General features: G+C 42.8%; 1 protein-coding gene across 3 annotated transcripts in view; it reads left to right on the plus strand.

Moving 5' to 3' along the window:
- The window catches only part of edil3a (EGF-like repeats and discoidin I-like domains 3a), a 248,520-nt gene that overhangs the window by 154,460 nt on the left and 76,111 nt on the right, over positions 1-17,949 (plus strand). For all 3 annotated transcript variants that reach the window (XM_024439539.2, XM_024439538.2, XM_024439541.2), the window contains one exon: positions 16,541-16,654. In XM_024439539.2, the coding sequence (XP_024295307.1) occupies positions 16,541-16,654 (114 nt within the window). The remainder of the gene's footprint in view (positions 1-16,540; positions 16,655-17,949) is intronic.

Raw genomic sequence — 17,949 nt, forward strand, 5'->3', positions numbered from 1 at the left:
GCACTGAAGGTGTTTGGACCTTACTGTTTTTATTTATTTATTTGTTGTTGAATTTTAACAGTGGATGAGCGGGTATAATTTTCTTTAACTTTCCAACAGTGTCACCCCACCCTCTTTCTCTGACCTTATCTCCTCCTCATCCCTCTAACCTGCTGTGTTTACTCTTTGAAGGTCTTTCTTAGAACACCTCAATGATGTTAAGTGCACCAGTTGTGGATCAGACACTCTAGTTCTGGCACAGATTAAAATTCATTTCACACATCTCCTACATGCTCACTCTCTGAGTTTAAGATTACTCTCTCAGAACACTCCTCACAATGCTATTTGGCCAGGGAGCTGAGGGCTCTTCACATCTCCCCTGAATCCCAGGCATACAGCCCTCTAGTGTCTCCATCTCTCCCATGGATGCTATGCTTCTTACATGACTCCATTAGCCCCAGCGCTCTAAGATGCCTTTTCAACAGTCACCATGCACATTGTGCCTCTGAACAGCTCCTAATCCCACTTCAATACGTATGTCCTTTCAATACACTGCTCTTAATCCCTCATTCACCACTAAATGTGTCATCATGTCCCTCAGTGGGGATCTCATACTGTACAGTACATGCCACTCAAAATACAGCAACAGGGAAGCTGAGTAAGCTGTACAGTACTTTCAGAAAGTATTCAAAGACCCCTTGACTTTTTCCACATTTTGCTAAATTACAGCCTCATTTAAAATTATGAATTTTTAAAAAACTCAGCAATCTACACATATTGACAAATCAAAAACAGGTTTTTAGAATATTGTGCAAATCTATTAAAAACAAAAACAAAAATACCTTATTTACATAAGTAATCAGACCCTTTGCTATAAGACTCGAAATTGAGCTCAGGTGCAACGTGTTTCCATTGATCGTCCTTGAGATGTTTCTACAACGTGATTGGAGTCCACCAGTGGTAAATCCAGTTGATTGGACATGATTTTGAAAGGCACACACCTGTCTATATAAGGTCCCACAGTTTACAGTGCATTTCAGAGCAAAAACCAAGCCATGAGGTTGAAGTAATTGCCTGAGCAATCTTGGGAGAAGAGCCTTGGTCAGAGAGGTGACCAAGAACCCAATGGTCACTCTGACAGAGCTCTAGAGTTCCTCTGTGGAGATGGGAGAACCTTCCAGAGGTACAACCATCTCTGCAGCCCTCCAACACTCAGACCTTTATGGTAGGTGCCATAAGGTACCTAAAGACTCTCCATGAGAAACAAGAATCTCTGATGAAACCAAGATTGAAGGCTTTGGCCTGAATGCCAAGTGTCACGTCTGGAGGAAACCTGGCACCATCACTATGGTGAAACATGGTGGTGGCAGCATCATGCTGTGGGGATGTTTTTCAGTAGCAGCGACTCGGAGACTCGTCAGGATGAAGGCAAAGATGAACGGAGCAAAGTACAGAGAGATCATTGTTGAAAACCTGCTACAGAGCTCTCAGGACCTCAGACTGGGGTGATGGTTTACCTTCCAACGGGACAACGACCCTAAGCACACAGCCACGACGCACAGCCATGGCTTCGGGACAAGTGTCTGAATGTTCTTGAGTGGCACAGCCAGAGCCCGGACTTGAACCCGAGCGAACATCTCTGGAGAGACAGCAACGCTCCCTATCAACCTGACAGAGCTTGCAAAAACATTTTAAAAACTGTTTTTGCTTTGTCATTATTGGGTTTTGTGTGTAGATTGATGAAAAAAAATAATTTAATCAATTTTAGAATAATGCTGTAACGTAACAAAATGTGGAAAAAGTCAAGGGGTCTGAATACTTTCCAAAGGCACTGTATATTGGGTGATTCAAGCCATTGCATTATCAGAGAAACACTCACAATGTTGAGCTGTGAGATCTATATGTAATTGTGACTGGAAATGACCCAAGCCAGGTTTGAGTGCCATAAATGCATTTTCAAGGATGCATGAATGGACTGTACAGACAGAGATGTGGTCCCACAGGTTTCCTCGTATGACTGTATCAACCCCTGAAAAAGACACATACAGACTGACATATTTAGATGGACAGCTCTGTGATATGAGTGTTAGAGATGGGCGATACCCCAACCTTGTCTGTCGACAGATATGAACAGGACACATTCCACCTCACAGGCAACCAGCACCCATCACATGAACAACACTCAAGGCTGCAGTATACACCCATGTTTAAGAAGTGGCAATTCTAAAGAAGTGTCAACACTTGTGAATTAAGGCTGACTGTTTCCTGTCCGTGCAGTTCACACAGCTAATGGGATTTCACCCTGAGGTCTGACATTATTTACTCTAGTCAATTAATTTCCTTTGTGAAAATAGCCTTAAATTAAGAGCTCAACAGACCAAGAAGAGAACTGATACTTCACACCAAGCTCTGTGTATGCATGCGTGTTAGTTTTAGTTGTGTGTGTGTGTGTGTGTGTGTGTGTGTGTGTGTGTGTGTGTGTGTGTGTGTGTGAGAGAGAGAGAGAGAGAGAGAGAGTGCTACTTCTAGAGTATTCATTGTATTAATTCCAGTTTATTTCAGCTACTCTTAATATAGTTCTCACTCTCAACTTTCAACCCACTACGGTGGGTAAGGCGCGGAGGGGCAGTCTGTGCATATTTGTCAACAACAGCTGGTGCACGAAATCTAAGGAAGTCTCTAGATTTTGCTCACCTGAAGTAGAGTATATTGTGATAAATTGCAGGCCACACTACTTGCCTAGAGAATTTTCAGCTATACTTTTCGTGGCTGTTTATTTACCACCACAGACAGATGCTGGCACTAAGACCGCACTCAGTCAGCTGTATAAGGAAATAAGTAAACAGGAAACCACTCACCCAGAGGCGGCGCTCGTAGTAGCCGGAGACTTTAATGTAGGGAAACTTGTAAGGAAATCAGTTCTACCAAATTTCCATCAACGTGTTAAATGGGAAAACCAGAGGGTAATAAATTCTAGATCACCTGTACTCCACGTACAAAGCTCTCCTTCACCATCCATTTGGTAAATCCGACCACAACTCTATCCTCCTGATTCCTGCTTACAAGCAAAAAGTAAAGCAGGAAGCACCAATGACTCGGTCTATCAAAAAGTGGTCAGATGAAGCCGATGATGAACTACAGAACTGTTTTGCTATCAAAGACTGGAACATGTTCCGGGATTCTTCCGATGGCATTGAGGAGTACACCACATCAGTCACTGGCTTTATCAATAATTGCATCGAGGACTTCGTTCCCACAGTGACTGTGCGTACATACCCCAACCAGAAGCCATGGATTACAGGCAACACTCGCACTGAGCTAAAGGGTAGAGCTGCCTCTTTCAAGGTGCGGGACTCTAACCCAGAATTTTACAAGAAATCCTGCTATGCCCTGCGACGAACCATCAAACAGGCAAAGCGTCAATACAGGGCTAAGATTGAATCATACTACACAGGCTCTGATGCTAGTCTTATGTGGCAGGGCATGCAAACTATTACAAACTACAAAGGGAAGCACAGCCGCGAGCTGCCCAGTGACACAAGCTTATCGGACTAGCTAAATCACTTCTATGCTCGCTTCGAGGCAAGCAACACCGAGCAATGCATGAGCATCAGCTGTTCTGGATGACTGTGTGTTCACGCTCTCCGTAGCCGACGTGAATAAGACCTTTTAACAGGTCAACATACACAAGGCTGCGGGGCCAGACGGATTACCAGGATGTGTGCGCCGGGCAAGTGCTGACCAACTGGCAAGTGTCTTCAGTGACATTTTCAACATGTCCCTGATTGAGTCTGTAATACCAACATGTTTCAAGCAGAACACCATAGTCCCTGTGCCCAAGAACACAAAGGCAACCTGCCTAAATAACTACAGACCTGTAGCACTCACATCCGTAGCCATGAATTGCTTTGAAAGGTTGGTAATGGCTCACATCAACAACATTATCCCAGAAACCCTAGACCCACTCCAATTTGCATACCACCCAAACAGATCCACAGATGATGCAATCTCTATTGCACTCTACACTTCCCTTTCCCACCTGGACAAAAGGAACACTTATGTGAGAATGCTATTCATTGACTACAGCTCAGCGTTCAACACCATAGTACCCTCAAAGCTCATCACTAAGCTAAGGATCCTGGGACTAAACACCTCCCTCTGCAACTGGATCCTGGACTTCCTGATGGGCCGCCCCCAGGTGGTGAGGGTAGGTAGCAACACATCTGCCACGCTGATCCTCAACACTGGAGCTCCCCAGGGGTGCATGCTCAGTCCCCTCCTGTTCTCCCTGTTCACCCACAACTGCATGGCCAGGCATGACTCCAACACCATCATTAAGTTTGCAGATGACACAACATTGGTAGGCCTGATCACCAACAACGACAAGACAGCCTATAGGGAGGAAGTCAGAGACCTGGCCGGGTGGTGCCATAATAACAACCTATCCCTCTGCTAATTAAGTTTGGGGTGTTTACAAATATGACAGGACTACAAGCTATTAGTGGCCATTTATTTTAATGAGGGTCACTCGACTGTGCTCTTTATCAGGCTTACTGACAGTCTGTTGAATATGTGTAAGCCACGTGTCACCTCCGAAACCCCTTCGATAGAAAACGCAAATATTATACTAATTACAATTAAGTCACACAGCGGTGGATTACTGCTCTGGTAGGGATCTGTTCAAAGGTTTTGTTTGAAGTCATTGTGACTCTCTCAATTGTAAAGCTAATTCCCATTCCCTGGGATTTGATATAGTCCCTCCGATGTATTAGCCTACAAGATGGTGCTGACTATGGCTGTAGTGCACAGCATGGCTGCGGCGTAGCAGTGCTGTAGTGTAGGATGGCTGCAGTGTAGCAGGGCTGAAGTGTAGGATGGCTGCAGTGTAGCAGGGCTGTAGTGTAGCAGGGCTGAAGTGTAGCAGTGCTTTAGTGTATCAAGGCTGTAGTGTATCAAGGCTGTAGTGTAGCAGTGCTGTAGTGTAGCAGGGCTGTAGTGTAGCAGTGCTTTAGTGTATCAAGGCTGTAGTGTAGCAGTGCTGTAATGAGGCAGGGTTGTAGTGTATCAAGGCTGTAGTGTAGCAGTGCTGTAGTGTAGCATGGCTGTGGTGTAGCATGGCTGTGGTGTAGCATGGCTGTGGTGTAGCAGTTCTGTAGTGTAGCAGGGCTGTAGTGTAGCAGGAGTGTAGAGGTGCTGTAGTGTAGCATGACTGTGGTGTAGCAGTGCTGTAGTGTAGCAGGGCTGTAGTGTAGCAGTGCTGTAGTTTAGCAGTTATGTAGTGTAGCAGTGCTGTAGTTTAGCAGGGCTGTAGTGTAGCAGTTATGTAGTGTAGCAGTGCTGTAGTGTAGCAGTTATGTAGTGTAGCAGTGCTGTAGTGTAGCAGTTATGTAGTGTAGCAGTGCTGTAGTGTAGCAGTTATGTAGTGTAGCAGTGCTGTAGTGTAGCAGTTATGTAGTGTAGCAGGGCTGTAGTGTAGCAGTGCTGTAGTGTAGCAGTTATGTAGTGTAGCAGTGCTGTAGTTTAGCAGTTATGTTGTGTAGCAGTGCTGTAGATTAGCAGTTATGTAGTGTAGCAGTGCTGTAGTTTAGCAGTTATGTAGTGTAGCAGTGCTGTAGTTTAGCAGTTGTGTATTGTAGCTGTGTTGTAGTTTAGCAGTTATGTAGTGTAGCAGTGCTGTAGTTTAGCAGTTATGTAGTGTAGCAGTGCTGTAGTTTAGCAGTTATGTAGTGTAGCAGGGCTGTAGTTTAGCAGTTATGTTGTGTAGCAGTGCTGTAGATTAGCAGTTATGTAGTGTAGCAGTGCTGTAGTTTAGCAGTTATGTAGTGTAGCAGTGCTGTAGTTTAGCAGTTATGTAGTGTAGCAGTGCTGTAGTTTAGCAGTTATGTAGTGTAGCAGTGCTGTAGTTTAGCAGTTATGTAGTGTAGCAGGGCTGTAGTGTATCAAGGCTGTAGTGTAGAAGTGCTGTATTGTAGCAGTGCTATAGTATAGCAGGGCTGTAGTGTAGGAAGGCTGTAGTGTAGAATGGCTGTAGTGTAGCAGGGTTGTAGTGTAGCATTGCTTTATTGTATTATGGTTGTAGTGTAGCAGAGGTGTAGCCGTAGCAGATGCAGTCTCAGTAGGGGTCAGTGCAGCCCAAAAGAGAGGGCAGCTCTGTCCCCTTAACTCCACACCACAGGCATATTCCTGTTCCTTGGACACGCTGCAGCCAATTTAGCACTCGCTGCAAGTGTCCTTCCTGCCACAGAGTGCTATTCATCGCTCTCATTATCGTCTGACTGAGACACGTTTTGTAAAGAACAGGACGGGGGAGGGAGCAGGGATTGAGTCATCATGCTCATCAAATCAGAATGGGCCCCAGGTCTAACTATAGACTAAGGTGTTGTTGGGGGCCGGATGAAAGGGGAATTGTGGCATGAGTAAGGGTTTGCGTAGTGCAGAGAGCTTAGTAGCAGGGGCTAGCTGCCATGCATTATTACTGGTCCATCCAAAACCTATTGCAAATTATATGATTTAGGTTTTAGTGCTTAAACATCTAATTAGCACTAGGATTTAGAATGGGCCATACTGAAATTGAAATATTACATAACATTTTAATTTACCATCAAGAAGACTCCCCTTATGCTCTAGCCATAGTAGTTGAGGGAGAAGAGCTAGTCAGCGGAGGACATAGAGAACCTTGATATGCTCTAGTCCCAAATACACACACACATGCACACACACATCCTTTAACCTGATAGCATGTCCTTCCTCACCCCTCCTTCCTGATGTTGACAACGTGAAAACCGACTGATGTGCTCTGAACACCAAATCAGGTTACGTCTCTGCTCTGCCGTCTCGTCTGTGCAAGAACACTTCGTTTATCTCACTCAGACAAGCGCCTCAGGATCAACTGAATTTTCACTCTCTCCCTGACTCAGCCCATATTACAAAAATGGTAATACTTGCATAATGGTACATTATATGATCAAGATGTTGAAATCACTGATCGTTTGGAATATTCACAAGGTTATGTTGTGTTTTTCTCACTTTGTACATAATCAAATCGAATCACATTTTATTGGTCACATACACATTGTTAGCAGATGTTAATGCGAGTGTTGCGAAATGCTTGTGGTTCTAGTTCCAACAGTGCAGTAATATCTAACAAGAAATCGAACAATTCAAATCAAATCAAATTTATTTATATAGCCCTTCGTACATCAGCTGATATCTCAAAGTGCTGTACAGAAACCCAGCCTAAAACCCCAAACAGCAAGCAATGCAGGTGTAGAAGCACGGTGGCTAGGAAAAACTCCCTAGAAAGGCCAAAACCTAGGAAGAAACCTAGAGAGGAACCAGGCTATGTGGGGTGGCCAGTCCTCTTCTGGCTGTGCCAGGTGGAGATTATAACAGAACATGGCCAAGATGTTCAAATGTTCATAAATGACCAGCATGGTCGAATAATAATAAGGCAGAACAGTTGAAACTGGAGCAGCAGCACAGTCAGGTGGAAGTTGAAACTGGAGCAGCAGCATGGCCAGGTGGACTGGGGACAGCAAGGAGTCATCATGTCAGGTAGTCCTGGGGCATGGTCCTAGGGCTCAGGTCAGTTGAAACTGGAACAGCAGCATGGCCAGGTGGACTGGGGACAGCAAGGAGTCATCATGTCAGGTAGTCCTGGGGCATGGTCCTAGGGCTCAGGTCCTCCGAGAGAGAGAAAGAAAGAGAGAAGGAGAGAATTAGAGAACGCACACTTAGATTCACACAGGACACCGAATAGGACAGGAGAAATACTCCAGATATAACAAACTGACCCCAGCCCCCGACACATAAACTACTGCAGCATAAATACTGGAGGCTGAGACAGGAGGGGTCAGGAGACACTGTGGCCCCATCCGAGGACACCCCGGACAGGGCCAAACAGGAAGGATATAACCCCACCCACTCTGCCAAAGCACAGCCCCCACACCACTAGAGGGATATCTTCAACCACCAACTTACCATCCTGAGACAAGGCCGAGTATAGCCCACAAAGATCTCCACCATGGCACAACCCAAGGGGGGGCGCCAACCCAGACAGGATGACCACAACAGTGAATCAACCCACTCAGGTGACGCACCCCCTCCAGGGACGGCATGAGAGAGCCCCAGTAAGCCAGTGACTCAGCCCCTGTAATAGGGTTAGAGGCAGAGAATCCCAGTGGAAAGAGGGGAACCGGCCAGGCAGAGACAGCAAGGGCGGTTCGTTGCTCCAGAGCCTTTCCGTTCACCTTCCCACTCCTGGGCCAGACTACACTCAATCATATGACCCACTGAAGAGATAAGTCTTCAGTAAAGACTTAAAGGTTGAGACCGAGTTTGCGTCTCTGACATGGGTAGGCAGACCGTTCCATAAAAATGGAGCTCTATAGGAGAAAGCCCTGCCTCCAGCTGTTTGCTTAGAAATTCTAGGGACAATTAGGAGGCCTGCGTCTTGTGACCGTAGCGTACGTGTAGGTATGTACGGCAGGACCAAATCAGAGAGATAGGTAGGAGCAAGCCCATGTAATGCTTTGTAGGTTAGCAGTAAAACCTTGAAATCAGCCCTTGCTTTGACAGGAAGCCAGTGTAGAGAGGCTAGCACTGGAGTAATATGATCAAATGTTTTGGTTCTAGTCAGGATTCTAGCAGCCGTATTTAGCACTAACTGAAGTTTATTTAGTGCTTTATCCGGGTAGCCGGAAAATAGAGCATTGCAGTAGTCTAACCTAGAAGTGACAAAAGCATGGATTAATTTTTCTGCATCATTTTTGGACAGAAAGTTTCTGATTTTTGCAATGTTACGTAGATGGAAAAAAGCTGTCCTCGAAATGGTCTTGATATGTTCTTCAAAAGAGAGATCAGGGTCCAGAGTAACGCCGAGGTCCTTCACAGTTTTATTTGAGACAACTGTACAACCATTAAGATTAATTGTCAGATTCAACAGAAGATCTCTTTGTTTCTTGGGACCTAGAACAAGCATCTCTGTTTTGTCTGAGTTTAATAGTAGAACGTTTGCAGCCATCCACTTCCTTATGTCTCAAACACATGCTTCTAGCGAGGGCAATTTTGGGGCTTCACCATGTTTCATTGAAATGTACAGCTGTGTGTCATCCGCATAGCAGTGAAAGTTTACATTATGTTTTCGAATAACATCCCCAAGAGGTAAAATATATAGTGAAAACAACAGTGGTCCTAAAACGGAACCTTGAGGAACACCGAAATTTACAGTTGATTTGTCAGAGGACAAACCATTCACAGAGACAAACTGATATCTTTCCGACAGATAAGATCTAAACCAGGCCAGAACATGTCCGTGTAGACCAATTTGGGTTTCCAATCTCTCCAAAAGAATGTGGTGATCGATGGTATCAAAAGCAGCACTAAGGTCTAGGAGCACGAGGACAGATGCAGAGCCTCGGTCCGATGCCATTAAAATGTAATTTACCACCTTCACAAGTGCCGTCTCAGTGCTATGATGGGGTCTAAAACCAGACTGAAGCATTTCATATACATTGTTTGTCTTCAGGAAGGCAGTGAGTTGCTGAGCAACAGCAACAGCACAATTCCATAACAACTACCTTATACACACAAATGTAAAGGGATGGAATAGGAATATATATATATATATACGCATATATATATATATATATATATATATATATATATATATATATATATATATATATATATATATATATATATATATATATACACAGTATATGGATGCGCGATGGCCTAGCGGCATAGGCAAGATGCAATAGATGGTACAAAACATAGTATATACATATGAGATGAGTAGTGTAAGATATGTAAACATTATTAAAGTGGTATTATTTAAAGTGACTAGTGATACATTTCCAAAAGTTGCCAATGATTTGCATCTGTATGTAGGCAGCAGCCTCTCTGGGTTAGTGATGGATGTTTATTAACAGTCAGATGACCTTGAGATAGAAGCTGTTTTTCAGTCTCTCTGTCCCAGCTTTGATGCACCTGTAGTGACCTCACATTCTGGATGATAGTGGGGTGAACAGACAGTGGCTCGGGCGGTTGTTGTCCTTGATGATCTTTTTGGCCTTCCTGTGACATCGGGTGGTGTAGGTGTCCTGGACGGCAGGTAGTTTGCCCCCGGTGATGCGCTGTGCAGACTGCACCACCCTCTGGAAAGCCTTGCGGTGGATGGCGGTGCAGTTGCCATACCAGGCGGTGATACAGCCCGACAGGATGCTCTCAATTGTGCATCTTTAAAAGTTTGCCAGGGTTTTAGGTGACAAGCTAAATTTCTTCAGCCTCTTGAGGTTGAAGAGGCGCTGTTGCGTCTTCATCACCACACTGTCTGTGTGGGTGAACCATTTCAGTTTGTCTATGATGTGTACGCTGAGGAACTTTCCACCTTCTCCACTACTGTCCCGTTGATGTGGATAGGGGGGTGCTCCCTCTGCTGTTTCCTAAAATCCACGATCATCTCCTTTGTTTTGTTGACGTTGAGTGAGAGGTTGTTTTCCTAACACCACACTCCGAGTGCCCTCACCTCCTCCCTGTAGGCTGTCTCGTCATTGTTGGTAATCAAGCCCACTACTGTTGTGTCGTCTGCAAACTTGATGATTGAGTTGGAGGTGTGCATGGCCACGCAGTTATGGGTGAACAGGGAGTACAGGAGGGGGCTGAGCACGCACCCTTGTGAGGCCTCAGTGTTGAGGATCAGCTAAGTGGAGATGTTGTTTCCTAACTTCACCACCTGGGGGCGGCCCGTCAGAAAGTCCAGGACCCAATTGCACGGGGCAGGGTTGAGACCCAGGGCCTCAAACTTAATGATGAGCTTGGAGGGTACTATGGTGTTGAATGCTGAGCTGTAGTCAACGAACAGCATTCTTACATAGGTATTCCTCTTGTCCAGATCGGATAGGGCAGTGTGCGGTGTGATGGCAAATGCATCGTCTGTGGACCTGTTGGGGCGGTATGCAAACTGAAGTGGGTCTAGGGTGGCAGGTAAGGTGGAGGGGATATGATACTTGACAAGTATCTCAAAGCACTTCATGATGACAGAAGTGAGTGCTACTGAGCGATAGTCATTTAGTTCAGTTATCTTTGCCTTCTTTGGTACAGGAACAATGGTGGCTATGTTGAAGCATGTGGAGACAGCAGACTGGGATAGGGAGTGATTGAATATGTCCGTAAACACACCAGCCAGCTTGTCTGCACATGCTCTGAGGACGTGGCTAGGGATGCCGTCTGGGATGCCGTCTGTGCCCTTGAAAATATCTGTAGTGTAAAATAAGGAAAAACTGACGAATACAGTAGATGAAAACATGTTTGAAGCACATAATCATTCTAATCAAATTACCTTAGCAAATTGAACCATTTGGCAATGTGCAGAGCATTAAATTATTATATGTTAATGACAGAATCAAATGCAAAGAGGCTGCCTTGGACTCAGTTCCTAAGTTTTTGGCCCTGTGCCTGTGGTGTAGCGAGATAGAACAGGGGAATGTTTGTTGAACTGACATGTGGACTAGCACATGCCCATCTCTCGCTGGGCGGATTAACTGCATTCCCCCAGGTAATCCGATCTCTCTCACCTGATTTGCCGACTACACAGCGCTTTAAAGTCCCACTTTTCCACCTCTGACCTTCCGGGGGTTGCTTGCTTCTCACTAAGGACCAAATCATGGCTCCGGCTGTGTTTGACTTGCTGTGTTATCGGCTGCTGCAGGCAATCGGAATGGCTCAGTCATTTAAAGTGGTGGCCGTGAACTAGACAAAGGGAGAGGAGACCTTTAGATGGGTTACACTGAGAGCAGCTCGACTTACTCAGGCACAGGTTGTTCACTGGATTGACTGTTATACCCCCTATGGTATCTGTGGTGTCATACATGTGTATTCTGCCTGCTATGTTTATATTGCTGCCAGTGATGTATAAAAGCCCTGTGCTGTACTACTAATAACATGTATTTATGGGATAAATATAGATTAAGTTGATCTGCATGGTGAAGGCAATATATTCAAGGTGCCTAAATGCCTAAAAAGGTGCCCAAAAAGGGAAGTTGAGAGAGGAAAATACAACAAATGCTGTCTGTGACATCCCACATCTGGACACAGGCAGGTGACAACCATATTAAATACCTGAGTGTCCCAGTCAGCCAATTACATACTTAGATGTGTGTTGAGCTCTGAATGGAATCACTGATTTATGTTTGCAATATGCATTAGACTCATTTTGGTATGAGTAGACCCTTCTTTGATCATTCATCCTGTATTCTCACGCAATTCTATTAAATAATGCAGGATAATGATCTTGAAAAGCATTTTTTTCAAAAGCTTGAATAGCTTAATGATGATTGTCTGTTGTTGTTGTCAATAATGCACACACTAGTCATTGTTTGTCAGGTTCATAGTTCTTAACGAGATCGTTCGGCCCCTCTTGGTTGAATTAATTAAAACATAATCTCCCTTGATTGCGACAGCCTCTCGCTATCAAGATGGCGTCCCTTCGACAAGTGCTTGTTTGTTAACTTGGGCGCTAATAATGTTTTAGTCAGTGGGGTACTGAGTCTCTAACCGGGTGTTTTCATGTCAATCACACTGCCGTTTACATGCAATAATAATTACTTGTGATTGTCCTCTGGTGACACCACATATCACAGTTACAGCCAAGGTCTCCAAAGAGAAGAGATGGAGATAAACAAGAAATGTGCTGTTTCACGTCAGCAGCGTTACAGGGTTCCTTTCAAACTAATCTTATCGCACTTGCTTCACTTTGCCAGCATCTCCAATTGACACCAATGATTAGCAACAGTTGCTTCAATAATAATTCACACCCCTTGACTTTTTCAACATTTTCTTGTGTTACAGCCTGAATTTAAAGATGCGATATGCAGAAATTGCTACTCAATTTCCTGGTTGCTAAAATTCTAATAGTTCACCTAATTTCAGTTTATGACAAAACAAGTAATATATAGTGTAGAGAATTATTGTACTGTTTATACTGCTATGAAATGTGTTTTTTTTTTTCAGCTGTTTGAAGCTGGTGTACAAAATCTAAAGAACAAGATGCAAAAAAAAAAATCTAAGAACGGAAAGCATACAAATAGTGCATGTAGAATAGATCTACCACTTCTTAGACTTGCTTTCAATGAGAATGACATCTTTAACCTCTCTAGGGTATGTGGGACGCTAGCGTCCCACCTGGCCAACATCCAGTGAGATTGCAGAGCGCCAAATTCATATACAGAAATACTCATTATAAAAATTCAGAAAAGATACAACTATTAAACATAGGTTTAAAGATGAACTTCGTGTGCATCCAACCACGGTGTCAGATTTAAAAAATGCTTTACGGCAAAAGCACAACTTACAATTATTTGAGAACATAGCCCAGCAGACAAATCATTAAAAACAGTAACCAGCCAAGTAGAAGAGTTACACAAGTCTGAAATAGAGATAAAATTAATCCCTTAACTTTGATGATCTTCATATGGTGGCCCTCAGAAGACATTCATTTACTCAATAAATGTTCCTTTTGTTCGATAAAGTGTCTTTATATCCAAAATTCGAGTTTTCTTCAGTAATCCACAGGCTTAAACGCAGTCAAAACAGGCAGACAAAAAAATCCAAATTGTATCCGTAAAGTTCATAGAAACATGTCAAACGATGTTTATATTCAATCCTTAGGTTGTTTTAAGCCTAAATGACATATAATATTTCAACCTGACAATAACGTTGTTAATATAAAAGGTAAAGTAGAAAGCCACTCTCTCGGGATTGCGCATGAAAAAGCTCTGTGACACGGTGGGGTCCACTTATTCAGACCGGTCTTACTCCCTCATTTATCAGAATACAAGCCTGAAACAATTTCTAAAGACTGTTGACATCTAGTGGAAGGCATAGGAACTGCAATTTGAGTCCTAAGTCAACGGATACTTTAATTGCATTGAATAGAAATCTACAAAACCCCTCCCAAAAAAATTAGTTAGTTTCCTTACCCTAGAAGCAGTCTGTGGATACCAATGCATGCTTTGGTTTTGTTTACCTGGTTACAGTTTCAAATGCAAACTTTTTAGCATTTTTGGTACAAATCCAATGCAAGTCAATGATACCTATATTAGCATGTTTGCACTTCATGTCCAAATTATATTATTTAACTTCATTGAGTTAATCAATCTTTCTATAATTTATAATGACATGAACCCAAAATGCGAATAATGCTAATGCTAATGCTAATATAGGTACCGTTACATTGGATTTGTACCACACATTTGAAACAGTGGCCATGGATTGCTGTCATAACTTGTCCAAAGTCTACGTATAGAAACCAATTTGTAAGTTGGGTGAACTATCCCTTTAACGTTGAGGGGGGAAAATCTTGACACTCTTCCTACCTAATAGCAGGAACAGCCCAATCTAGTGTTCAGAACCTGGTTATACCAGGATGTATTGACATAAACCTAAAATCTTCAATGACTAATTTCTCTGAACAAGGTAAAAAGAAACATCACCAAATTTGCTGGGAATATATTACATAGTATGAAGAACAATAATTCAAACCCCATCTCCATACTACTGACTACTACTGTCAGACATAGACAACTGATACTGTATACTGGTTGTTGGTTTAGGTTGGCATGGGGTCTCGGGGGTCCATTGGTGGCTTTTTAATTTATTTTGGGATTCCTCATGTCCTACTCATTGGTAGAAAAACGTTTGTTCCAAATGTGATGCTGGGTACTGTATTTATTTAATATTATATGAATCCTATCAATTCAAATGACCAATGTGGGTGCAATCAATTAGATTAATTTCTCAGAAATCAAATTATACTGCAACAAAATAATTTCGCAGCAATGCTAGTCTAAAGAAATTATTTTACAACGATCTGAGATGGTTGGTGTCAATATCTTGTGCCTATTTGAGGTGTATCAACCCATACTCTACTGTGTGTCTCAGCTCTGGCAGTTCAGCTCTTAGAAGTCTGAGCAGTCAGATCTGTTTCATGTCTCTCCATCCCATCCTCACTCCCAAAGTTTAAAGAGGGGAGTATGTCACCTGTTAAAATCTTGTTAATCTACCCATCGTGACCGATTTCAAAAATACTTTACAGAGAAAGCATAACATATGATTATGTTAAGTCAGAGACTAGAAACACAAACACACATCCGTTTTCCAGCCAAAGAGAGGAATCACAAAAAGCAGAAATAGATATAAAATTAATCACTAACATTTGAGGATCTTCAACAGATGGTACTCATAGGACTTCATGTTATACAATACGTATGTTTTGTTTGATAAAGTTCATATTTATATCCAAAAATCTCAGTTTACATTGGCGCGTTATTGTTCAGTAATGTTCAGAAATAGTCATCATAAACTTGGTATTCCTCCATGTGCTCCTTAAAAATAACGGTGGATATATGGCAAGTTTGCCTATATGATGTCTGGAACATTGTCAAGGTAGCACATGAAAACATTACATACCACAATGGACACAGGGCTTACCTATGTGGTTGTGAAGTTCCTCAACTTTCAGAACGCAGTATTGCATGCGTCTTTCAACAGACACGCTGCTAACATTCAGAAATGGACAGAAAATCCTAATTTGGAGTTTTGATTGTATGCTGTGTGCTGTGGACTTGGACAAATGCCATCAGCTGATTTGAGGTAATGTGTGTGATTATGGATATGTTAGATCCTGCACTTAAGATGTTGAAGACAACATCTCAGAAAGACAAAGCATCCAGACAGGCTTATATTTTAATCATATTTGAGTTCTTAAGCTTGCAGAGTATGTTCCATATTCAGGAAGTCAGTGTGTATATTCTCTGAAGAGTAGGGGCATGCTTTAGAGTGGGATTAAGTGTCTTAGTACTCACTTTACTAGAGGGGGGAATAATGGGTATATTGCCAAATTTCATTCATGCCAAGTTATGGTTCTTCTCAAAATCATATGCAACCTTATACTTGTGTTCATGAGGCTGACAGAATGTCATAAAGTAGGTTCCTTTGTGAGATATACTGTACTATCACAGGACACATGTTATTCTTAGCAGGACTTGGCCCCATACACTAAACAACGCCCGTAACAGATTCCAGACATAGAAAACCGAGACTGTGGACCAATGTTGATTTTCGAAAAGAAAACACAGTTTGTTGACTTCGATCTGCCTCAAAAGAACAAGATAACTGACTTTTATCACTGTTGAAGATGCATACATTCCTTAAATTCCTTTAACTTATTGTAACCTACTTTCTTTACATTGCATTGCTAATCTCTACACGATGATTGGTTTAGCAGCCTGCTATATGTGTTTGTTGAGAGTCCCAAACCTAAATTGGTGTGTAGCATTAATGGTCGATCCCAGGAAACCATTTGATTTATTAGATTCAGGGAACCAGCCCGTCTGTCTCTGTGAAAGCATCTTGTGGGAGGCAGAATCAACTAACAAATGGAGCAAATTCAATGCATACTCCCCACCAATGCATGCTAATGAGAATGATGTCCTGCTAATTGCCAACATGTGTGCTTCAAAGAAGTTAATGTGCCTCTTTTCTGTTTTCTTGGCTCTTGCAGATGTTAACGAATGCGAGAAAGAACCGTGTAAAAATGGGGGCATCTGCACAGATCTGGTTGCCAATTACTCTTGTGAATGCCCTGGGGAGTACATGGGAAGGAACTGCCAATACAGTAAGTGCTGTGTCTTTCATGATCACCCTTGCCTGGCTCTTCTGCGTACAACTGATGACGTTGGTAGCTAGTGCTGGCAAACAGGGCAAGAGCATTCTTTCATTTTGTGAGGGCTTTAGGTAATGGGATCGTTCCATCTCCACCTCTCTATCCATCTTTCTGTATCTAAATCCCCAAGCGTCTTCGTCTGTGTGCTGTGGAGATTGTTGTCAGGATTCAGGGTTGTTCAAGATGAGACTGACTTTGACAAAAGCTTCTACTTGATTGCAGACAGACAATCAATGAGGAAGATGTTGCAAGAGACACACACACATGCATACATATTCTTAACCTTACCCAGACATCACCAGACATAGTCCCTGTGTAGGGACAGGCACAATCTCGTATAGTTACAGCAATGTGCTAGTTTTGAGTAGTCCGGTGGGAGCTGAACTGAATATTTTATAACTCAGACATTGGAGCAACTTGTGGCACCGTCTAGCAGAGATTTTGTAAAAGAGAAGGAAAAGATGTTGCCAGATAATGTTCAATGTGCAGTCAAGTACAGCTGCGGTGGTTTAGTATTAAAGTTGTTGTTGAAAAGGATAAGTCCACACACATTTATGTATAATCGGTTCTTGTGCTATAATTTACCTGTAGAGTGCAATCTTCTATTATTGTCTCATATTGGATCCATATCTTACAGTATGATCAAAAACTAAACCACATCACTTCACAATGTGTGGCTGTGAGAAATGTTTGGGCTTTAGTTTGAAACATCTTGCCATGACATCACAACCAACACATGGATAAACCACTCACCAAAAACAATGATGACAAAGTTTTTCCCAGAAATGCATACTGAAGCATAGTTCATGCTTTCCTGGAAGAAGACTAAGAATTTCCTTCATTTCCTGTCTCTTATTTTGTGGTGAGTCAAATAAGTGAAGTCACTCATTAACAATTTTCCGGCATATCCCCCTTAGCACTGCTTATTTATAGCAACCCCTTCATATCAGTTATCAGAACACAGTTATGCAACCACAGTTTTGAGTTCAGAGATGATTACCCACTTATTTGATAAGCATCAATATTGGAAATATGGCACCACAGTGGATACCATTTCCACCAGCAATGTTTGGTCTTTTTGACGCATTCAGAGCTCAGTTCTGATTTCCGATCTGTATTTTTTATTTTTTAATGATTACGCACTGATTCAGGAGCAGACAAATTTACTTTTTTAATCAGGCAAGGGTTGGGAGCCTTGAACTGTTTTTCAAACTGGCTTCTGTGCTTCACCACAGCCATTGCTGTGA

The sequence above is a fragment of the Oncorhynchus tshawytscha genome, linkage group LG12 (genome assembly GCF_018296145.1).
Source record: "Oncorhynchus tshawytscha isolate Ot180627B linkage group LG12, Otsh_v2.0, whole genome shotgun sequence".
NCBI lineage: Eukaryota > Metazoa > Chordata > Actinopteri > Salmoniformes > Salmonidae > Oncorhynchus > Oncorhynchus tshawytscha.